We start from the raw sequence: 24,590 nt of genomic DNA, 5'->3' as shown, positions 1-24,590 counted from the left end.
TTTTTATTAAGTGTTAAATAAGAATTATGAATCCGTATAAGTTTAAAAAAAATTTTTTTTTTTATACATATTTATAAACATTTTTATTTTTTTTACAAAAAAATTTAACAAATGCGTCAAAAGACGACTTAAAACTACAAATAAAAAAAAAAAAAAAAAAAAACAATTAGAATCCAATTATAAAGCGGATTGTTAATTATAAGGTTTCCATTTACATAATCGGTCGTTTTTAATTGACGTGTAACACAACCTACCGGCAATTTTATCAATTAAAAAAACAATAACGGAAATGGAAATAAAAAAAAAAATTTTTTTTTTTAATATAAAAAAAAACGTTAACAAAAACTTAACAAGAATAATAATAATAACAATAACAAATGACAGTCTATAAAAATTTGATTTTTGTTATGTGCACAATCAGAAAGGTACCTCCTGTTGGTAATGATATGTTTCAATGACGGGAACCTGAAAATACCTGGCGTATTTTTGTATGTACGGTACCGTAACGATTTGTCGATAAACCTGCGGTTTCAAAACAGTTTTAAAAAAATGAAAAGTGTGTCCAACGACTTTCGGGATCGTATTATAATTTCCAATTGTCGGCAATATACCCAATCCTCCTCCTCCTCCTATTCCTCCCCCACCGGTTTGAAGTGTCGTCGTCGTCAATGGTGCCATAGCAATATTAAAAGGTGGTTTTTCAATCGATGTAGGTATCCGTTGTTCGTTTTGAACAACGGGTATAATAGTCGAGGGTTCGCAATCGTTGGTTAAACCGACCGTTTGTATATCAGTCTTTAACTATAAATTACAAATAACGGTTTTTGGAATAAATAATAATAATAATAATAATTTTAAACAAGGGACAACTACTACTACTAATACTTACTGCGTCAATGATATTTTTAGAAAAAGCAGAAGAACTAAAGAAAAATAAAACGAATGTTAATTTAAATAATAGTAAATTCATTTTTTCGTGTTTCGATTACTCGTTATATGATTTGAATACGATTGTCACATGAAAAATTCATCCTTTATATACATAAAAATAATCTCGTCTTAATTATATTATAAGGTTCCTTAAGATTTATAAGGTTGAAAAAAAATTTCAGGTACAATAAACTAAAAAGCCTATAAAAGATGCCTTGAAAACGAAAAAAAAAATAAATAAATAAATAAATATTTATTCGGGTTTAAAATCATCAATGCCCTCAAGATGAACGACTCAAGGCTCGACATCTAAACAACACAATCGGTCAAATTATATTATTTCCCCTCATCCGTTCAAATATGGAAAAGGGGGGAAAGAGAAAAAAAACCATAGACGGAGAGAAAAAACGTGAATTAAAAATAAATATAGCGCGCTATATAAAAAAAAAAAACGATAATTCATCCGAATATGGATTTTTATTGTCTTATTATTATTATTATTATATAAATGCATATCTTATTGCTTTCTTACTTGTCTGAGAATTTGTCGTGTCACTGATCTCGAAGGTTCCAGACATACTACGTTACACGTTAGTAAAATTATCGTCGGTACTCATAAGGTAATTTAATTTCATATTATCCGCCATTTTTTTTTTTTTTAAATCGGGTTTCATTAACTATAACAAATCGGGTTCTTGGAAAAAAAAAAAAAATCTATCGATCGATCGAACAACTGAACAAATCTTTTTTAATCAATTTTTTTTTTTTTACTCAATTACCAACAAAACAGAGTAAAAAAAAAAAAAAACTTTTGATTACAAAAGGAAATTAAAAAAAAAAAAAAAATTTTCGATTCTTTTGTAAAACTTATTTGCTAACTTTTTTCTTTTTTTTTTTTCTATACTTTTCCAGATAAAATCTTTTTAAAGTTTTCCCCAAAAAAAAAAAAAAGGAATAATTTTTATTTATTTACCTACCTACTCTAGTAATTTAAAATCTCTAATACTTTAAAATTATTATTATTATTATCATCAATTACGAAAAAAAATCCTTTTTTTTTTTTGTTACTGATACTCAACCCGTTTAAATTTATTATTTAAAAAATTACAAAACGTGTGGAGTAAAAGTAATAAAAAAAAAAAAAATTTCACACTCGGATCGTACAAAAAAAAAATACAAACAACACGACAAACAAACAACCAACTGTTTTTAGTTTGAATTAATTTCAAAAAAAAAAAATTTTTTTTTTTTTACGGACAGAAGGTCGTGTTATATGTAGAAATAAACCAACCAGAAAATTTTTTTTATTGATAAATAAATTTTCGTCTGCTAAAAGTTTTTTTTTTTTATCGATAAATAAATTAAACAAATAATTAATAATAATAATAATAAGGAAAAAAAATTATTATTATTATTTTTTAAATGTAAAATAATAATTTTTTTTTTTTGTTTTTGAATTGTTCGACCAGACGACACACAACCTTGTTGTTTACATTACGTTTAAAATAAAAACAAACAAAAAAAAACGTTTATTAAATTAATTAATTAATTAAATAATCAAATTACGTCTGATAAAATAATTAACAGTTCAAAGAAAAAAAAAAGGCGCGAAATTTAAAAAATTTTAATAAAATAAAAAAATTAATTATTGTTTGCGAACATAGAACCAAAAAATTTTTTCGGGAATGAGCAAAATGGCGGGAAAATCATACTTAAATTTGTCGATCGTACATCAATTTAATTTCCGTGATAAAAAATTACTGATAACGTTATCACACGATTTGATAGATTTTCCCGAACGATCGATATAAACTATAAATATTAGTTATATATATATAAACGAAAAAAAATTTTTTAACACATCAAAATATTTATTTGTTGTCGTAATTTTTAATTTTTTCCGTCTGGAACGTTAAAAAAAAAAAAAAGAAAACTTTTGATGGAAAACAAACAAAGATAAAACAGAGAGAAAAAAAAAAAGTAGTAAAAATGGCTGCTACCCCCAATCGTAAATCAAAATTTTCTTATAACGTTCAAAAGATATTATTGATTACAATCAAATCATTTTTATGTTCTTCCTATAAAAAAACATTAAACTATTTTTTTTCTGTTTTTATTTTATTACATGATAAACAAACACATAAAATTTTATAAAAAAAAAAAAAAAGAAGAAAAGGTTAAAGATGAAATATATATATATATAGACATTTATATAGAGCTATACAAAAAAATAAAAAAAAAAATTAATCTTGACGCTTATACAATCAATATAGTCTGACTTGATTTAATTGATGTTTTTTTGTTTTACGTCAAAAAATTATTATTTATTGATTTTTTTTTATTAAAACTAAAAAATATTATTTTTTTTTTCACTTTTGTTTTATTTTCCCTCACTCTCTCTCTCTTTCTCTCTCTTTTTTTCATTTTTATTAACGGAATGGCTTGAGCCTTTTTCTCTCAGATTAAAAAAAAAAAAAGGAAATCTGCACTTTCCAGACGACACGTAAGCAAAAAAAAAAAAAAAAAAAAATTAAAAAGAACCTCTAGAGATCAAAAACTCACGACGCGAGAAAAAAAAAAGATATTTTCTATTAAGGTGCGGTTTAAAGAAGTGGGGGGAGGGAGGAGAAAGAGAGAGAGAAGGACACGAAAGGCTGAGGGATTTGAGGTTCGAAGAGGAAAATGGTGGAGGCGGGTTTTAAGGGGATGGGTGGTGAAAAAAGAGGGAAATGGAGGCGGGTGTTAAGGAGTTGGGTGGTATAAAAGGAGGGAGGTGGAGCCTGCAAGAGGAAGGTGTTGGAGGCGGGTATTAAGGGGTCGGGTGGTAAAAGAGGAGGGTCATGGAGGCGGGTAGTCAAGGATTTGAGGCTGGAAGAGGAGTAAAAATGGAAAAAAAAACAAATTTAAAAATTAATTAAAACTTAATAAAAAAAAAGTCAATGTAAATGCAAATATTTACAAATAACCAATAGAAAATTATTATTATTATTATTATTATTATTATTATTATTATTATTACTTTTTTTTTTAATCCTTAACTTTTTTAATGACTCACGTATCGATCGTCTATTTCATTTCATTTCAATTTTAGAAACGCCTTTTTTTCTTCTCCCACTTTTTTTTTTTTAAATATGAAATTGATTCTTCAGAATTATTCGTTTAAAATTCATGTCTAAGATTTTTTAAAATTTTTAATTATTTCACATCAATTAAATATAAAAAAAAAACAAAATGGCGGAATCGGAAAGAAAGATTTTTAAACAATTATTTTATAACCTTTTAAAAATAATCCGAACGAAAATAATAATAATATTAATATTGTAGTCGAATATAAAAATTAATTATTTTTTAAATGTTTAATTATTCGTAAAAAGAAGAATTTTATAGAACTATAAAATAAATAAAACTATAAAATGTAATTGATGATGATGATGATGAACTAAATAAAATTTATTACCCATTAAAAGTTAATTATTTTCTTTCTTTAAATTATTATTATTATTATTATTATTATTTTGTTTAAACTTTTCCAAACCTTTTTTCCACTTTAAAAAAAAAAAAAAAAATTTTGCGTTGGAAATGATGATAAAAATTTTCCAGTTTCCGGCATGATCCAGTTTAAATTTTTTTTTTGTTTTTTTTTTTTTTTTTATAAACAAAATCTCGATTTAACAATTTTTCAATTACCAATTTGTTTAAACAAATAAACAAATAAAATTTCCGGTTTTTTATGCAATAATAAATATTTTAAAAATAAAAAATTTGAAAAAAATTTATAGAAAATGCGATTAAAAATTTTTTTTTTTTATATATACCGACGAGAAAATTTGTTTTGAATGAATGAGAAAGAGAGAGAGAGAGGGGGGGTGAGTGAGAGAGAGAAAGATACGCGGAAAAAAGTTAAAAATCTTTTATCGAAATCGAACTTATAGACATTTATAAAATAAATTTATTGCAATCTTACATGATTGATTTAAAATATAAAATCTGATAACGAACAACTAATTAAATAACAACAAACTTCTGCTTGAGAAAAGTAAACAAACTTTTTGCATTAGAAAAATCTGTTTGTTGATAATAATAATAATAATAATAATAATAATAATAATAATAATAATAATAATAATAATAATGCATAAATGCACGCGTTTGAAAAAGCAGGAAATTAAAAATCATTTCCGATAAATTTTTCACATTAATAAATAATAAATAACTTCCGTAATTATAAGAAAAAAAAGTATATACATATGAAAAGATGTTACGTATTTATCTAATAAAACAGATATAAAATAATAATAATAATAATAATAATAATATAGATGGAATCAAATCCGAGTGAAATTATTACAATGACCACCAAGACAATTGCATTGTTTACCGCGATGCATTTGTTTACCATATTGGCACGTATTTTTCAGGTTTTAAACAATTTTGATCCTGGACAATTTTTTTTTTTTTTTTTATTAAAACAAAACCGTGAAAAAGGTTTTTGACCTTTCTTTTTTTTAGTCCTATCCAAATATATTCTTTTCTATTTATCCTTCATTTTTTTTTTTTTTTTCAAAATGGATTTCAATAGGACAATATTGTGGCAATGTCGACGAAAATAATAATAATAAGGTTTTTTATCATATGATTTGACTACGTGATACGTCATCATATCCTTCTGTTAAATTATCATCAAAGACATTTATGGAATAAGGCAAGGTTATTTTTTTCATATAAAAGAAAGGGTTTGTTTTTGAAAGGCACACACATTTGAAATAGTTTCTAAAGAATAAGTAAATCCTTTTTTTATATACATACATATTATTAGTTTTTTTTTTTTTTCGTCAGTAAAGAAAACAAAAAAAGCGGGAAAATGGTTGGAAAACTTACCGCCATTATTTTTTTCGGATTGATTTGCAATTCAACTTCCTCCCGAATAAAATTCGTAAGTCAATAAAAAAAAAAGGAAAATTTTTTTCTTTTCTTCCTTTTTTATTATTTTTTTTGTATATTTAAAAATTTTTTTTTTGAATAATTTTTGGAAAAAATTTTCTTTTCTTTTCTTTTGAAATATTTTTTTTGAAAAATCAGTCGTCGTTTCGTTCAAGTGCGCGCATAAGTAAATACAATTTATATTTCATTTTTCCAGCGTTTGTCATTTTGAAAATTTTTCCAAAAAATAAAATAATAATAATAATTTTATTTTATATTTTATTTAAAGGAACGAGGATTTCCAGAAACGATTTATAGAACAGATCCTGGTAGTTTGCTTCCTGATTCACTTTTCAAAAGAGAACAAATTTTTCAAAATGAACCACTCATGCAACAACAACAGCAACAACAACAATCACCACAACAGCAACAAATATCTCATCAACAGCAGCATCAGCACCAGCATCAGCATCAGCAACAACAACAACAGCAACAACAACCTCAACCTCAATCGAACCAGCAAAATATATTTAGAGGTTCTCCAACTTTCGGTGGAGAACCAATGATGATTAAACCGGCATTTTTACCGCAAGAACCATCCTTCATTCCGGCCCCTCAAATTATTTCTCAACCAATCCAAACGGAACAATTAATTCCAGCAGAACAGTTTCTTCGCGGAGAACCAATATTCAGATCGGAACCATTAATTAGAAGTGAACAAATCATAAGAACCGAGCCACTAATTCGTAGGGAACCCATTATCAGAGCACCACAAATCATTCGCAACGAACCTATTTTCCAAAACGGACCAGTTTTCCCTAGCGAATCAGCCCCATACACTATCATGGTAACACCGTGCCAATGCTCTCATCCACCACCACCACCACCGCCATCACCAGCACAACCATGCCTTCAAAATTTCGGACAAGCCGGATCACAAGAAACATTTTTCCCTCTTTCATCCCAATTCGTTCCACAAACTTTCATTCCACAAAGAATCACCTTTCAAAAACCAATTATCAAACCAACAATCATCCAACCGGTTGTTTTACCAAAAATCCAACGTTTCATCAGAAAAGGTTTCAGACCGATAACTGAAAAAGTACAAATCTCATCCGTACCAGTTCAATTACCTATACCCGTACCAAACCCACAAGAAATCTCCGCCACATTTAACACCGAACCAATTCAATTTACTTCCAACATGAACAATTTTCAAAATCCAGCACCAGTACAAGAACACACTCCAGATCCATTAACAACCCCAGTAACTCCTCGTAGTCCAGTACCTCAAGTTCCAAATCGTTTTCCGATACCTCAAGTGTCTTCAATTTGTTAATTATTAATTAACAAAAAAATAATTATTTAGTTTAGTAGTCATTAAGTAGTAATTATAAGGTTTATTTATTATTTATTTTTTTTATACGTAGCAAATTAGCAAATGTTAAAATAAAAACTTTTTTTTTTTTTTTTTTGTAAATCGTTTGTTTGTTTTCAATTCTTTAAAACAAAAAAAATCCCGTTTGTTTGTTTTCGAACAACAATCAAAAATATTTTTTTTTTCTGCTTTGACAAAATTGACTACAACCCCCTACACAAAACCCCTAAATTTTTTATTAAGTTCATTAAAAAAAAAAATCGATCGAACGATAATTTCAAAAACCAAAAGCTAAACATTACAACAAACAAAACAACCATTTTTATGACGTAAACAATCAATTACGTAACAATCATCAACCATTCCTTCGACCTATCGTGACAAATTCGATCGCCATTTTTACTACAATCGTCACGAATTAATTTATATAAATTTTAAAAACGTTTTTTAAAAAATTTAAATTAATAAATGACGTCACGAAAATAATAATTATAATTTTCATTTAAAAAAACAATTGATAATTAATAATTTATGAAATTGTTTCATTTTTTCTTAATATAAAATAAAAATTAATTTATTATTATTATTTATTTATTTTTCTTATAATAAAACCTTTGAAATTCCTTTGAGAATTCACAATGATTGAACGATAATAATAATAATAATAATAAAAAACAAAGAAACAATGATGATGATAAAAAAGAAAAATAAATAAAACAATTTATTTTTTCCATTCAATGAAAATTAATTCGTTTTAATTTTTTTTTTTAAATGAATGCATTCAAAATTAATAAGTTTTATTAAATAATAAATAAATAAATTATTAATTAAAAAACAATAAAAATTAATATTAATAAACTTTTTTTATTTTTATTTTGAATCGAAAATAAATTAAATGAAAAGTTAAAAAAATATAAAAATTTTCCGCTAATAATTTAAAAATTAAATTACGTTAATAACGAGATTAAAACGCTTGAATAAAATTAATTATGCAAATTCAAATTATACATGTAAGAACGTAAGCATACTTTTCTTCCTTTTTTTTCCGAGAAACGATTTTTTCTTTATTTTTTTATTTTTAAATATTTTTTTTATTTACAATTAATGTTATATTTTTTTTTATTGTTTTTTGTGTGTTTGTTTTGATAACGACAAGAAATTTTAAAATAAACATTGGTGGTTAGTTTTTTAAATGAACGCGTTTGTATTTTATTATTTAAAAAAAAAATTTATTTTAACGTAAAAATTAAAAAGTTTGATTTCTTAAAAATTTTTGTTTAATGAAAAAATTTTCAAACGTAATAATATAAATGTTACTAATAATCAATCAATCAATCAATCAATCATATATTTTATTAACACCGATAATGTTGTTAAAATTGATGAATCAACAATGTTTTTTTAACAATTATAAATAAAGGGGAAACACACTAATGTGTGAATGCAATATTTCACGTTCGCGCGTTATTTATAAAAATTTTTTATTAAACCTAATAAAATTAATTTTAATTTATAATCGTTGTTATTATTATTATCATTATTATTATTATTAATTTCGTTTTTTTAATTAATGAACAAAAAATATAACAAAATTCCTAACCTAACCCAAGCGAAAAAAAAACAAAACAACAAACAAAAAAAGCCCCGGAAAATTATTTGTTTTTTTCACCGAATTAAAAAGCATAGAGTAAAAAAAAAATCATACAAGGTAATGATGAGGACAAAAACAAAAAAATATCGGAAAAAAAGAAAAAATTCAAAGGATGCCTTTGGCATTTCGTCGAAATAAAAAAAAAAATAATAAAATAGAAAAAAAGAAAATTTTTATATAAAAAAAAATATAAAAAATCGAAAAATAAATAAACGATAATAAAAATAAAAATAAAATTATTATTATTATTATAATCGTCGCAAAAAGGGCGTTAAAATATCGATCGAATTCTCCCTCACCTCCTCCCTACCCCGTCTCCCCCCAATTTTACTCCATCGTTAATTCTCAATTGAAATTCTTCTACAAATTAAATGATAATTAAAAATTAACCGTCCGTGTCGAACGTAAACTTTAAGGGCATTAATAAAAAACAAACGGAGAAAATATATATATAGAGTAGAATAAGAGGAGAGGGGGAATGAATTTATTTATTTATTTTATTTCTCTTCCCCCTCCGATCCCCCTCTTTTTCCTCCTCCCCCGATAACAACAACAAGTTAATTTAAATTCGACTGGAATTTATTATTATTATTATAACAAATTAAAAATTAAAAAAAAAAAAAATCCTTAAGCATCATTGAAATTTTCCATAAATTATAAAAAAAAAAAAGGAAAAAAATTTAACGGTCCGTGTAATTTAATTACGTAAAAATAAAAATTTACAAACCGAAGTAATTTTTTATTACTTACGTCATAATAATTATTATTACCGGAAATAAAAAATATGCCGCCGTCATCATCATTATTATTATTATTCATACGTTTTTTTAAAAATAAATAAATAAATTTTCTTTTTTTGTTTAACGAAATTTTTTTATCGAATTATAACAACGATTTCATCGCCACATGCAATTAACGCACCGCATTACGCACGTTTGACGCGTATTTAACCCAACAAATAATGATAATAATAATAATAAATAATAATAATATTAAATATTAAATAATAAATAATAATAATAAATCGTTTCGCGTAAGTAATTAAAAACAAATAAAATAAAATATAAAATATTTTTTTAAATTAATTAATTTAAAAATAAGTTTTTATCACGTATTTCTTATCATAAAAACAAAAAAACGCACGTGTCTCTCACGCATTTACGCATTTATTAAAGGTTCACGCACGTAATAAAACGCAAAATTTTTTTTTTTCCCCGGTAAAATTATTTTGTAAGTGTAGCGAGAAAAAAAAAAGCAAAAGGTAAATCATTCGTTTTTACTTATTTTTTTCGTTTTTCACGTGTTAACGATGATGATAATATTATTTATATTATAATTCAGTATAAAATCAACACGTGTATATATTTAAATGTATATTGTTAAAATATTATTATATTATATTAACCCTATAAATAATTAAAATAGTTAAAAAAAAAAAAAATCAGAAAACGATTAATTTTTAATTCGTTTTTAAATTTACGCCCACTTGAGTTTCTTCATCTTCCCCCTCCCTCTCCCACTCCCCGTAAGGTTAACGTCAAACTTTTTTTTTTTTTTTTAAATAAAACAAAAAAAAGGAAAAACTTTTTTTAAAAAAAAATTATTTTAAAAAAAATACCTTCAGGCTTTAAAAACAATGTCAAAGAAGTTTTTTTTATTTTTTTTTCACTTTTTTTTTATGAGAGAAAATATAAAAAAAAGGAAAAAAAATCGCAAAACCTTTTTTTAATTACGTACACAAACACAAACAAACAAACACACTCCCACACAAAAAAAAACTTAAACTTGTTTTACGCGTTGTTTTTAAATAATAATAATAATAATATACAATGAAAAACAAAAAAAAAAAAAAAAACTTTTAATCTTTGTTTTTGTTTTTTCTTTCTCTCTCTCTCCCTCTCTTCTTTTTCTTTTTCATTAAAGCTTTATAATAATAATTTTTACTTTATTTCGAATAAAGTGGTATGATGATAATGTTAATAATAATAGGTAGATGATAATAATAATAATTATAATAAGTAATCAATACGAGAGAGTTTAACGAATCGCAACTAAAAAAAAAATACTTTATAGTAAAATTATACAAAAACTAATAAAAATAAATAAATAAATAATAGATTAATCAAAATTTTGTGTATATTATAGCCCTATATTATAACGTAACGAAGAGAGAGAGTTATAGCAAAATTACAACGCTATAAAATGCCGAAAAATTATAAGGAAAAAAAAAATGGAAAAAGAAATTTAATAATATTTAAATGACTAATGATTCGATTTTGTTTTGTTTTTTTTTTAATCGAAGTCAATGAATATAAAATATTATTATTAATAATAATAATAACATTTAGGTGTTAAAAAAAAGGAATTTATAATTATTATTATTATTAAAATACACGGCGTAGTGTTCCATGTTAAAAATAAATAGAAAAAAAAAATTGTTTAAAAAAATTTTTTTTTTTTTGAACTCGACGAATAAAATATTTAAAAACAATCGAACGGAGTTTATTGGAGGATGACACGTTATGCTCTCTTATTGTTGAACTTACGATGAATAAAATTAATAAATATTGAAAATTAGGCGTTTTAAGCGTGAAGACACGTGAATCACAGAATAGCGAAGGTTAATTGTAAAAGTATAAAAACCTCAGCATCAATATTACATCATCAATATAATCATAATCGGTTTGATCAGACGCAACAACCACAACAACAACAACAACAAAAATGTTATCAAAAATTTGTTTCGTTACATGCGTATTAATTTTTTCATTTAACGATTGTCATTCGGCCGGACTTTGCGCATCAAAATTGTTACCTTTGGTAAGAAAACTTTTTTTTGAATTTTTTTTTTTATTGATTTTTTTTGGCGGTAAAATAATATTTTGATTCTTTTTTCGTTTTAGTTAACTCAACAGATGATGGCTTTAAAAATGGGTATGCAATTGGGTGCATTACCCTTGGGTGCAGAACCACCCTGTGATTGCGGACCTCAACCCGCACCTTTACCCATAATACAAGCTCCTCCCGTGACGGTTCCAACAATCATGGGACCCATCATTCCTTTACCATCTCCTCCAATTCCATGTCCGAAAACCATTGCCCACAGGTGCGTGTGTACGAAGACGGTGGTTAAACCTCAGCTCATACAACGTTGCATTACAGTTCCTACTATTCAGAGATACCTTAAAAGGACTTACACTCCGGTAGTTGAAAATATTGCTTATAGAGCTAAACCAAAATGTCCATGTGGTGCTAAATGTCTATCTGCACCTCCACCACTTCCGATTCGTCCGTGCGCATGCGCTTGTTGATTCCATATCATCGTTTTTTTTCTCTTTATTTTTTTGTTTTCTTGTTTTCTTCTTTTCCTCATTTCTTTTTTCCTTTTTTCTTTTTTTTGTTTTCTTTTTTTTGTTTTCTTTTTTTTGTTTTCTTTTTTTTTTTTTTATTTGAATATCAAGCATCACCAATTACCATTTAGTTTCGTGTTAGCCAATCACATTTTATCATTGCATTGTTAGTTTAGTTATTATTTTAGATTAGTACATTAATAGTTAAAAAAAAAAAAAAAAAAAAAAAAAAAATTTGTTTTTAATTAAATATATATTTTTTAAAAATCTACCGTTTGTATATTATTATTATTATTATCATCGTTTTAACAAACGACAACCTTTTTCTCAACCTTTTTTTACGTTTTTTACGTTTTTTTTTTGTTTAGATAACGAAATCAAAATATTATTAAAAAAAAAAAAAAAAACGTAAAATCTGTTAATCCCTTAAAAAATTTTATTAATATTATTATTATCATTATTATTGTTTATTTTGAATTAAAAAAAAAAAGACGTTCAGGGTTGTTGGCTAATTAAGAAAATTTTGAAACAAACAACCGAGTTTTATATTATATTTTTTTATAAATTAACAAAAAGTCACGCAAATTTTTCTTTATTAATAACCTTGTCGACTGTAATAATCATGTTAAGAAGGTTAGAAATAATTATAAACTCTTTAATAAATTTTAAAAAATCCGTCGCAAATAAAACAATTAAAAAACAATAAATAAATATAAACAAATTAAAAATAATAATAAAAAAAGGAAATGTAGATTTCGTGGCAGTAGATTAATATGGCGGCGCAAATAATCAAAATTTAAAAAAACCCGTGGAAAAATTAAATGTTTCCTTCTGATTTATTTTTTAAATTTATTACTACCATGACTACAACATCCTGCGCTAAAAAATATTGTTAAAAAAAAAAAAACATATTTTCCGTTATATTATATTTTTAACACGCGCACGCACACACACACACACACACACGGGCGAAAACTCACGATCCAAACAAACGATAATCTAATAGCCTAATTTTTTTTTTTTTTTGCGACTGTCGTAAGTATAGTATATATTTCAAGGTCAATCATTTTTATGTAAAAAAAAATAAAAGCCTAAATTAACAACAAAAAAAACGAAACCTTTCAAATAATAACAAAAATGGGAAGAAAAAAAAACGCGTCGTAAACATACGCACAAACACACACACTTTTACAACGATATTATTTTTCATTTTATTATTATTATCATCACACATCAATTTTGTCGAATTTAAATAAAATAAAAAAAATTTGTAATCCTAGCAAAAAGGTGGCCTCCTACTTCGGTCGTTGAAAGTTTCAAATTAATTTTTTTTTTAAGGCCCCCCAAAAAAAAAAAAATTAATTTAAAATATGTATATACACTCCTCGTGCCACACTCTTCCTTCAAATAAACCTTTCATAAAATAATAATAATAATAATAATAATAATAATAAACAATTATTTCGAAGGAATTCAAGCAACCAAGTTGACAATTATAATGACTACAATAAAACAATAACGTAATTTTTAAAATACAAAAAAAAATTTTATAACAACATACCTCTTAGAGTAATAAAAAAAGAAAAAAGAAAAAAGAAGAAAGAAAGAAAGTGTTAATTTGACTACTCTATGAAATGATAAAAAAAAGTTTTTTTTTTTAAGTCTTTACTAAGGTAAAGATAAAATTGAATTGAAATTACAAACGAATTGTGTCAATTGTTATAAAGTTTTTTTTTTTTTAAATTAAAAACAATGATGTTTTGCATCATAAACAAACATATAACATTAAATTAGTCTCAATTCTCGTCAGGTAGTAAGTAGTGTGTGTGTGTGTGTGTTTTAAAAAGAAAATTTTAGCAAGATCAGCTAAAATGATAAGCCTATATTTAAATGATAAGATAAGATATCGGAAATTGGACAATTTAAGCAAAAAATCCGAGTTAAACGAACTTGAGAAATAAATATTTTTGATTAAATAATCACGGTTTTATGAAAATTTACTGAAATTGATTTTGGTATAAAAACATGGAGATGAACCAAAAAAGGCATCATTCACTCTTCGTTCAATACTCAGAACACATAGAGACAAAAAAAATTAAAAAAAAATGATTGGTCAAACTTTGGTTGTCGTCTTGGCCGCTCTCGGTCTTGCCGCCGGATCCTGCGTCAGAACTCAAGTAAGTGAATACGAGTGTGAAAAAAAAAAAAATGGAAAACGTTACTCTAAATCGTTGTTTTTTTTTTAAAAAAAAAAAATTTTTTTTTGTTTTTCCAACAGACCAACGTCGTTATGCCAGAATTCGTTGGATCTGCTGTCTCTTCTCCAGTCTTCGGTGGTTCCGTTGTTTCCGCCCCAGTCGTCTCTGCCCCAGTTGTCTCTGCCCAATTTGTTTCTGCCCCAGCTGTTGTCTCTGCTCCAGTTGTTACTGAAGCTCTTAACATGGGAGCCGCCGGAGTTATGGGAGCCGGAGTCATGGGAGCCGGACTTATGGGAGCTGGAGTCATGGGAGCTGGAGTCATGGGAGCTGGAGTCATGGGAGCCGGATCTGAAACTCTTGTTGCCGCTGGACTTAACGGACCAGAAACCGCCCCATTGCCAGTCGTTCAAGCCCCATCTGTCACCCTCCCAACCGTCGAATCTCCAATGGTCACCCTCTCCGCTCCAGCCGTCCCAGCCCCAAGAGTTCTTGCTTCCAGATGCGTCTGCACCAAGACCGTCGTCAAGCCACAAGTTTACCAACGTGTTGTCACCGTTCCAAAGGTCCAACGTTACTTCAAGAGAACCGTCACCCCAGTCGTCGAAAACCTCGTCTACAAGTCCAAGCCACTCACTGCCTCCAACAACGTTGTCGGTGGTGCTGTTGTCGGATCTGGTGCCGTTGTCGGATCTGGTGCCGTTGCTGGTTCTGGTGCCGCTGTTGTCGGATCTGGACTCGTTAACTCTGGCTCTTCCGTTGTTGTCTCTGGATCTTCCAACTGCAGAGTTTGCTAAATTACCACCACGACCATTTTAAAAAACCAAAGTGAACAATCACTAAAACTTTTTTAAAATTTTCAACCAAAAAAAAAAATCACAAAAAAGTAAGATCATTTAATCCAATTAAAATGATCTTAATTGTTTCATCTTTGTTTTTTTTTTTTTTTAAATTTCAAGATGAATAAAAACTAATTAAAAGAATTTCATTTTAATTATTTATTCTATATCATTTTTCTTTTTTCCAACAAAAAAACTATTTTTTCTTTTATTCTTTTATCTTTTAAACAAACAACCAAATTAAACAAACACGTAATCAACCATCCCGATTTTAATGCAGTGATATTAGGGTAACTCAACAAACAAATATGACCCAACCATGGTATCAACACCAAAAAATTTTATACCAACTCTTATTTTTCAACAAAATTTAAGCACTCAAATAAAACATTCAAAACAACCTACAAACTCAAATTCATTTGAGTTTTTCATAAGAAAACAACCGATTGCATCTAACAACCTTTTTTACAAAAAAAAATTATTCATGTTGTTTTGTTTCCAACAAGTTCTCCGGTGAGATTCCACATCCTAAATCTTGTATATCCATTCCTTTTTTTTTGGAATTGTCTGAAGTGCAATTCCGGGTTTTCTTAACTAATGACACTTTGTTTATTTATTCTAATATCACGTTTTCTCCATTTAAATGGAACAGATACCCTATTTATACCTTTTCTCGATAAAAAAATTACACGAGTTTTAAAACCTACATCTGGTGGTCCATCAAACGTCGATAGTCAAAATTAAATCTTAGGATAGTAAAAGACCTCTTCTTGTTTTATAAGTTGCAATGAGAATAATAATAATTAATACCATTCATAAAGTTTAGTTTATTGCATAATAAATTCTTAACGACAACATTAATCAACGCATAACCATAAGTATACAATCATAAAACATTTGGAAACTTCATCATAAACTTTCCATCCTTATCATAACAAATTTCTTTCGTGTGGAAACCCTTTCTGAATTATACAAACGTTTGTTAGCAAGTTTAAGTTTGAATTTAAACCGACTGGGACGTAATCAATCAGTTTATGATTTACGATACCTGTTGGTAGTACCACTCACGAACAAGTTTCCATCAATTTATTTAAATTATTGCTGTTGTTAAACAAAATTATTATTATTTTACCATAGGATCCTCGCAAATTCTTGTAATTCAATCATAACATTTGACTCAATCGATAAAAACAAAATCCTTTTCCTATTTTTTTCCCTCCATTTTTCTTTTAAAAATCCTTTTTGTTTATTAAAATATATTTCTCCAGGTTATTTCCATCATTAAAATAAACATGAAATTTTTTGGAAAAGAAAAGAAATTTAATATTAAATGACACAAATGAAGGGAAATAAAAAGATTTTTTGGTAAATTTACTTCTTGTAAATGATTATTATTATTAAAAGGAAAGAATCAAGTAACACAAACGAATATTAATTACGGACCTTTCTTACATTTTACATGTCAATTTTAGCATTTTATAACGTACAATTTATTATCATTATTATTATTAATAATAAAACGGGGGAAAATTAAAGGTTTCCTTAAATATCACGTTTCTCAGTCGTATTATTATTACTATTATTATTATTATCATCTACAAAAAAAAATGAAATTATCATTTACCGTTGTACATTGTTTTTTTGTTTGTTTGTTTGTTTTTATTTACTCCATTATTATTATTATTATTATTTTGTATAATGATATTTTTTTGCGAAAAAAAAAAATTTTTTTCTTTTTGTTTGATTTGTTACGGTGAAGTAGTATCGATGTTATTATTTTTCTTTCTTTCTTTCAATTAATATTATATCGTCGTAAGATAAGTTAAAAAAAAAATCAAAAGAAGTGAGAGAGAGAGAGAGAGAAAGAGAGAGAAAGCAGAAGAAAAAAAAACATTGATTTCACGTCGTCTTGAACGTTTTTTTTTTTTTTTTTATCAACGATATTATTATTATTGTTAACTCTCGTTCGTTGGTTTTATCTTACTCACGGAATTTTAAAAAAAAAATCTTTTTCCATTTCCGGTTTGTGACGTCATAAAAAGGAAAAAATATGATTTACGTTATTTTAGTTTAAAGTTATCGAATTTACTTCTTATCATCATTGTAATGAAAAAAAAAATATTTTTTTTTCATTTAAATCAATAAATTAAAAAAAAATTGTTTTTTTCTGCACTATAATCGTTGTAGTTATTATTACGTTTGATTTTGTAGTTTTTTTTCCAATTAGCGGTTATTAATTTAATAAATAAAATTATTATTATTATTATTATTATTCGTCATTGTATTTTCTGTCGTTTTTTTGTTGTAATTAAAATTTGTTTTTGTAATGTTGTTGTAGTGCGTTTGACGTTTTTGATGGTTTTTAAAAATTATTTGAGAGGTGAGAGAGAGAGGGGGGGAGGGGGTGAGAGAGTGAGAAAAAAAAGAAGGCATAAGTTAATGATAAAATGATGTTGTTGGCATTTTATTTTTATAAATAAATTTTTTATATGAATAATTTAAATGTAAAATTTTAAATATTTAATGACCGTTGATATATGTGATGTTTAAATAATTATTACATATTTTATTACCGTAATAATTATTAATGGTTTAACGAGAATCAGAAGTTTTTTTTTTGTCGAATGATTACCTAGGTCAAATATTTTTCCATTTTTATAAATAATATTTTTTTGATTGTGTGATGCTTAATAAGTTAGATTAAAAATAAACGTATTTAGCGTATTTAGCAAACTCTGCAGTTGGAAGAGGAACCGGTAGAGTAAACTGGAGAGGAGTTTCCAGGAACAACAACGGAAGAAGAGCCAGAGTTAACAAAACCAGATCTAGAGACGAGTCCAGATCCAGAGACGAGACCGGATCCAGAGACGAGTCCAGAACCAGAGGAAACGGCACCAGAGGAAACAGCGTTGGCGTTGTCGTTGTTGGAAGCAGTGAGTGGCTTGGATTTGTAGACGAGGTTTTCGACGACTGGGGTGACGGTTCTCTTGAAGTAACGTTGGACCTTTGGAACGGTGACAACACGTTGGTAAACTTGTGGCTTGACGACGGTCTTAGTGCAGACGCATCTGGAAGCGAGAACTCTTGGGGCTGGGACGGCTGGAGCGGAGAGGGTGACCATTGGAGATTCGACGGTTGGGAGGGTGACATCTGGAGCTTGAACGACTGGCAATGGAGCGGTTTCTGGTCCGTTGGTGTTTCCTTCACCGAAAACTCCGACGAGTCCGTTGTTAACGTTGTTACCGTTGTTTCCGTCAAAGGAAAGAACAACGTTGTTGTTACCGTTGGAGTCGGAACCGGTGGAGAAAAAGTTGTTTCCGACAACGGATTGAACGTTGGAGAATTGACCAACGGTAACGTCGTTACCGAAAACTTGGTTGGTGGCGCAGGATGGGGTGGAAACGAGTTGAGCTGGCATAACTGGAGCGGTCATAACTGGGGAGGTCATGACTGGGTTGGCCATAACTGGAGCGGACATAACTGGGGCGGACATAACTGGGGTGGCTTCAACGGAAACGAGTTGGCATGGGGATTGCTAAAAAAAACCAATCAAGAAAATTAATATTAACACTTTCATTTTCTCAAATTTACCACAAATAAAACAAATTTTTTCAAAATTAACATTCATACCTTTTGGGTTCTGAATTCGACGCAGGAACCGGCAACGAGACCGAAAGCGGCACAAACAAAGACCAAAGTCTTGGCGATCATTTTTTTTGTTTTTTTGTTTTTTGTTAAACTTTAATTTAACTTAAAGTATACAAGATGAGCGAATGATGATTCAAACGTTGACCGCTTTACTTTTTATACTTCTCTTAAATTCATAAAACCGACGCAAGTGCGTGATATTTATTTAACAAATAATATTTACTATTCCTGACTCAACATAATTTTAATTTGTTTAGGTAAAAAAAATAATAAACTCGGATTAATTTTTTTTTTGTCAAACGACTAAGGCGACGACTACCACTACTACCACCACCACCACTACTACCGCTACGATCTTTAATATTAATAAATAATTTCATCACACACATTATTTTCAATTATTTAAATAAAATACATTATTTTTTTAAATTAACGTAATTTTAAATATAAAAAAGCCACTTCGCCATGTTGTTATTATTATTATTATTATTATTTTTTATTATTACATTATTTAATTATTAATAAAATTAATAAAATTTTAAAAGCATTTTTTTATTATTATCATCAATCAATAATGACGTTTATTTACGTTAAGTAAAAATTTATTTAAAATCATTTTATTTATTATAAAAAACTAAATTTACTAACTAACTAAATTTTAATTTAATACAACTTATGTCAAAATAAAATGTACGTTTCGATAATGATGACGTCAGCAGAATTAAAATAATAATAATAATAATGATTTTTTCCTCTTATAAAAAAAAATAAAAATATTTATTTATTTATTTTTTGTTATAATAAAGTACGTTTTGTAGAAACGAGGAATAATAAATAAATTTTATTTAAATATATTAATTTAATTCAATTATAAATAAAATACTCGTTAGCATGTTCGTGTATATGTTATGGACGCATACACGCAACATATTCAACTATTATGTACATAACTTTTTTAATAAAACCATTTAATTTTAATAAAATTCATATTCAATGGAAAAGTTAATTCCGTAAACATTTTTATTTCATTCATTTTGTTGTTTCTCTCTCTCTCTCTCTCTCTCTTTCCCTTTACATCCCCTTGCAAATAATTTTCCCGTAGGAATTTTCAAAATGGCCGAAAAGACTTCCCGTTTTTAGGACAATAATTATTATTAACCGACCGAGTTCACGGTCACGATAATAACATTATCATCGATTCCGTGATGTTACGCCTAAATTTTTTTTTTGCTTAATTAACATTTTTTTTTTTTTTAACTTAAACGTTAAAATTTTCAATACGCTTTTAATGCAAAACATTTTATTATTTATGTGTTTGTCGCGAACTCATACAAACACAGACACAAACACACACACACAAGAGCACGCACGCGATTTAATGTCAATAAAAATTTTTAATTTAGATTAAAAAAAGAACGAAAAAGTATTTAAAATAATAATAATAATTTTTTTTTTTATTGAACTCTTTGTTAAATTAACTTTCATTATTATTACTATTATTATTATTATGTTCCGCCGTTATGATACGTTATAAAAAGTGTGTAAGTGAAAAAGAAATCGTCACTCTTTGGAAAGAATTCGTTTGTTGTAGTTTAATAATTTTTTTTCTTTTTTTTGAAGTTTTAAAAGTTGTATTTGTTGTTGTACGTAATGAATTAAGGCAAACAGGATTAAATTTGTACACACAAACGACAGCGGATATTGCTAGAATCGATATTTTTTTTTTTTTAGAATGAAATAAAATTAACAATCAAATGTTTAAACGATAGGAAATTATTAATTATTGCAATTTGTTGTGACGTTTGTTGTTGTTGAAAAGTTGTTCATAAAAGTTTTTATATAAAAAACAACTAAAACAACAGATGAAAAATTTTACACTACAATTTTCAGATAAAATTTTGACGTCATCGATATCGCGGTAAAAAAAAAAAAACAAAAACCCCGTAAATAATAATTACGTATAGAATAACTAAACTTAAAATTTTTTATTTTCTCTAAATTTCATCTCTCCTTTACCCCCTCGTCCCCTCCCCCCCGAAAAAAAAGACAACAACAATCGTTTGTCGAAGTAAAAATTTTATTTAAAAAAATTTCAATCCAAAATTTTATTGTTCTTATATCAAATTTTTTCCATTGCATAAGTTTATTTCGCAAATTCAAAAAAAAAATTATTATTATTATCATGTATTAAAATTATCATTATTATCGATTTTCACAATATTTAAAAAAAAAAAAAAACCAATCGAATCATTATTATCATCTTGCAAAAATATTTACGCGAAATATTTAAAATTATTTAACGATGCAAACGATAAACAGAAGAAAACAAAAAGAAAATTTTCTTTTTGTCACTACAAATTTCCCTCACTACAAACAATAATTTTATTTATTAACAATTTTCATACGAACAACCGACAAATAAATGACGTCATTAAATGCCAAATGAAATATATGTCAGATTTCATAGTCATTGATATTTATTAAACAGGGTTTATTTTATTACATTTTGAATTTTTTTTTTTTTTTAAATTCTTTTTTTTCCCGCCTTTTTTAAATCAAAACGTGTGACGTTAAAATAATAATAATAATAATAATAATAATAATAATAATCATTATCCAGTACGGTAATAAATAACGGATTAAATTTTTGCTTTTTTTCCTTTTTCTCGCTTCTTTTAATTAATTTTTATATGTTTATTACTACGCCATAACTTAATACTATTATTATTATTATTATTATTATTATTTTCTTATATTTCAATAATATAAATTAAATAACAATAATAATAATGATAATATTTTTTTAATAGAAAATTTATTTTATTGACAAGCTGGAAAATAACATCTGGAAAAAGAGTAATAAAAAAAAAAAGTTTTGCTTTTCCCTTGTCTCCCTCCCTTCCCCCGCCCTCTCTCCCTTCTTCCTCTCTTCCCAAGCCTCCCACTTCCCCGCCCTCCCCCGCCTCAATCAATCGGACTCTCACGAATTATTTACGATAAATTGAATGTTTAAGTGTTACAATCGAGCATTTTTTAATTATTTGGATGGAAAAACCAAAAAAAAAAAAAAAAATGCGTTTCCGCCATAATAATAATAATAATAATTCACACGCACAAAAGTGTGTGATGTTATACATTCGAATGAATTTGATAAGGTTAAAACAAAAAAAAAAAAAAGGTTTTATGAATTGTTTAAAAAAGAGAAAAACATTTATTTGGTTAGCATATATTAAAATTATAATAATAAAAATGAATATAAATTTATATTTTGTTTTACATGATAAATGATAATAATGATTTTAAAAATGTTATGAAATGCGAATTTTTTTTTTTTTTTTGTAATGATGATGTCGTAAATTATAACGCACGAGTATCAATAAATAATATTAAAAAAAAACGCTTTGTCGTTAAAAATTAAAACGTGTGACGTCATCGAATGATTTCGTCACTTAACTCCTCGACTAAAAACGTATAAGTCCCAATAAAAACAAATAAAAACGTGATGTCATATCAAAAGAATAATAATTAACAAATTCTGCTGATTGGAGTTTCGGAAACGACCATCGACGAAGAAGAAGAGGGAGAAGAAGAAGAAGAAGAAGATCTAGAAAATACGACAGGGCCTCCAAAAGAATTCGAAAAAGAATTCGAAAAGGAATTCGAACCTGATGAACCGGATGGAGAAACCGGTCTGGTTTTGTAAACGATATTTTCGACGACTGGAGTGACGGTTCTCTTAAGGTAACGTTGAACTCTTGGAATGGTGATGACACGTTGAATAACTTGAGGTCTGATAATGGTTTTAGTGCAAACACAACGTGAAGCAAGGACTTTTGGATTTGGAACTGGTGGAGCGGAAACGGTTACCATTGGAGATTCGACGGTTGGAAGAGTAACAGATGGAGCTTGAACAACAGGCAATGATTCGGTTTCTGGATCAAAATATCTTCCGGATCCCATGATTACGTTCTGATAAGAATTTTCATTTCCAGAAGGAGCAGGACTGAAAGTGGATCCGGAGGAGAAAACATCTTCGTTATATACAGGACCGTTAACAAAATTTTCAGAAACTACTGGAAATGGCATGGGTGGAGCGTTAGCAACATGTTGGTAAACATTTTCCGCCGAAGAAGGACCAGAAACGTATTGAGGACCGTTGGAAACGACTTCCGAACTGGAGGAAGAGTAACAAGGTTCGTTTGAATAAACCGTTTTTGTAACTGGAACCGTCGTGACAACAGACGATGAACATTTCTGAAAATTTTACAAAACATTTACAATACAGGCAAACAAAAAAAAAAAGAAAACTTTTTGAAAGAATAAAAAATAAAGGGTTTTCCTAAAATACGATACCTGTGGTCTGACAAATTCAACGCAAGAACCGGAAACGACGCCGAAAACACAGCAAACGACACCCAAAACCTTAAAAATCATTTTTTTTCGATGTTACTATTTAATTTTAGATAACGTTAATGATGCCATGATAAACCATCATCAACTTTTTATACTAAAACCAATTTCACATTAAAACGACAACACGTGATTTTATTTGTAAATATTTTGTTTGTTACGTACGTTAAACTTACCGTTTAAGCGTGGGGTAATTTTACACATATTTTATTTTTTGCACGTTGCGCTCTATATTTTTACCTCGGATCTTATTTTTTATTTTTTTCTCAAATTTTTTCTTTCATTTATTATTATTATTATTATTATTATTATTATTATTATTAATGCTTAAACGTGTCAAAAACAAAACCGACAGTTATGGAAAAGTTAATATAAATAAAATAAATAATAAAGAAAAACAAACGACGACGAATTTGTACCTAAAAGTACAAATTCCGCACAATTTATTTTTTTACGTTTCGTAATTATTATTATTATTATTATTATTATTATTATTATTATTTTTGTTTAATTTTTATTGCTCCGTATTTATTACGTAATAAAATGCCGATGACTTAAAAAAAAACGATTTATAATACTAATAAAAAAAAATATTTATGTTAAAAATTATGCGAGAAACGCTGACGCGTATGTAAAAAAAACAGCAAAAAATTAATAAATTTTTATTAAAATTATTTATTTTATTAATTATTAATTATTAAAATTTATTTAAATAACTTTTTATTATTAATTAATAGATAATGTAAACTCGTGCCCTGGTAATAGAAATCATAATAATAATATTACTATCATTATTAAAATTTTTAATTACTTTATTACATAAAAAAAATATTAATAATGTAGAGTTAGCAATCGATTAACTTATGTATTACGTAATGCACGTAAATTATTATTAATCATAATGATGATGATGATGATGATAGTGATAATGATAATAAAGGAGCTTGATTATTTTGGATTTTAAAAAAATGGGGACCCATTTATTTAAAAAAAAAAAAAAAAATTTTTTTATATTTTTTTTTAATTTTAGGAAATAAACGATTTATGTAATTTTAATTGGCGCCAAAATTTTTGTTTAATTATCGATTATCGATTTTTATCACGAATTTATTCCAGTTACAAAAAAAAAAAATAAACAATTTTTATTTACAACAAGGAAAATTTAAAAAAAAAAGGGTCAAATTTATTAGTATTATTATTATTATTAAAAAATTTGTTTTGAAATTAAATCAAATACAACTCCTCTATTACATTATTTTTATTTACTAG

The 24,590-nt window shown here is 26.8% G+C and overlaps 6 protein-coding genes across 6 annotated transcripts; 3 read left to right on the top strand and 3 right to left on the bottom strand.

Moving 5' to 3' along the window:
- Nucleotides 1-417: 417 nt before the first annotated feature.
- On the bottom strand, nt 418-970 carry Phum_PHUM146250 (uncharacterized protein; the record flags this gene model as incomplete). Its single annotated transcript, XM_002424643.1, has 2 exons — nt 418-801; nt 890-970. 2 exons carry the CDS (start codon nt 968-970, stop codon nt 418-420), a joined length of 465 nt encoding a protein of 154 aa, XP_002424688.1.
- A 5,445-nt stretch (nt 971-6,415) lies between these two features.
- Nucleotides 6,416-7,561, top strand: Phum_PHUM146240 (uncharacterized protein; the record flags this gene model as incomplete). The annotated part of the gene is made up of 3 exons (XM_002424642.1): nt 6,416-6,705; nt 6,925-7,171; nt 7,520-7,561. 3 exons carry the CDS (start codon nt 6,416-6,418, stop codon nt 7,559-7,561), a joined length of 579 nt encoding a protein of 192 aa, XP_002424687.1.
- A 4,042-nt stretch (nt 7,562-11,603) lies between these two features.
- On the top strand, nt 11,604-12,190 carry Phum_PHUM146230 (uncharacterized protein; the record flags this gene model as incomplete). The annotated part of the gene is made up of 2 exons (XM_002424641.1): nt 11,604-11,699; nt 11,783-12,190. The coding sequence occupies 2 exons, from the start codon at nt 11,604-11,606 to the stop codon at nt 12,188-12,190; spliced, it is 504 nt and encodes a 167-aa protein (XP_002424686.1).
- Nucleotides 12,191-14,334: 2,144 nt separating this feature from the next.
- On the top strand, nt 14,335-15,376 carry Phum_PHUM146220 (uncharacterized protein; the record flags this gene model as incomplete). Its single annotated transcript, XM_002424640.1, has 2 exons — nt 14,335-14,406; nt 14,508-15,376. 2 exons carry the CDS (start codon nt 14,335-14,337, stop codon nt 15,219-15,221), a joined length of 786 nt encoding a protein of 261 aa, XP_002424685.1. The 3' UTR covers nt 15,222-15,376.
- Nucleotides 15,377-17,988: 2,612 nt separating this feature from the next.
- On the bottom strand, nt 17,989-18,974 carry Phum_PHUM146210 (uncharacterized protein; the record flags this gene model as incomplete). The annotated part of the gene is made up of 2 exons (XM_002424639.1): nt 17,989-18,798; nt 18,894-18,974. 2 exons carry the CDS (start codon nt 18,972-18,974, stop codon nt 17,989-17,991), a joined length of 891 nt encoding a protein of 296 aa, XP_002424684.1.
- A 3,386-nt stretch (nt 18,975-22,360) lies between these two features.
- Phum_PHUM146200 (uncharacterized protein) lies at nt 22,361-23,345 on the bottom strand (the record flags this gene model as incomplete). Its single annotated transcript, XM_002424638.1, has 3 exons — nt 22,361-22,372; nt 22,527-23,165; nt 23,265-23,345. The coding sequence occupies 3 exons, from the start codon at nt 23,343-23,345 to the stop codon at nt 22,361-22,363; spliced, it is 732 nt and encodes a 243-aa protein (XP_002424683.1).
- Between the last annotated feature and the right edge of the window lie 1,245 nt (nt 23,346-24,590).

This window comes from Pediculus humanus, genomic scaffold (assembly GCF_000006295.1).
Source record: "Pediculus humanus corporis 1103172107488 genomic scaffold, whole genome shotgun sequence".
Lineage (NCBI taxonomy): Eukaryota > Metazoa > Arthropoda > Insecta > Psocodea > Pediculidae > Pediculus > Pediculus humanus.
The sequence above is the reverse complement of the archived record's forward strand: the minus strand, read 5'-3'. Positions and strand labels throughout refer to the sequence as shown.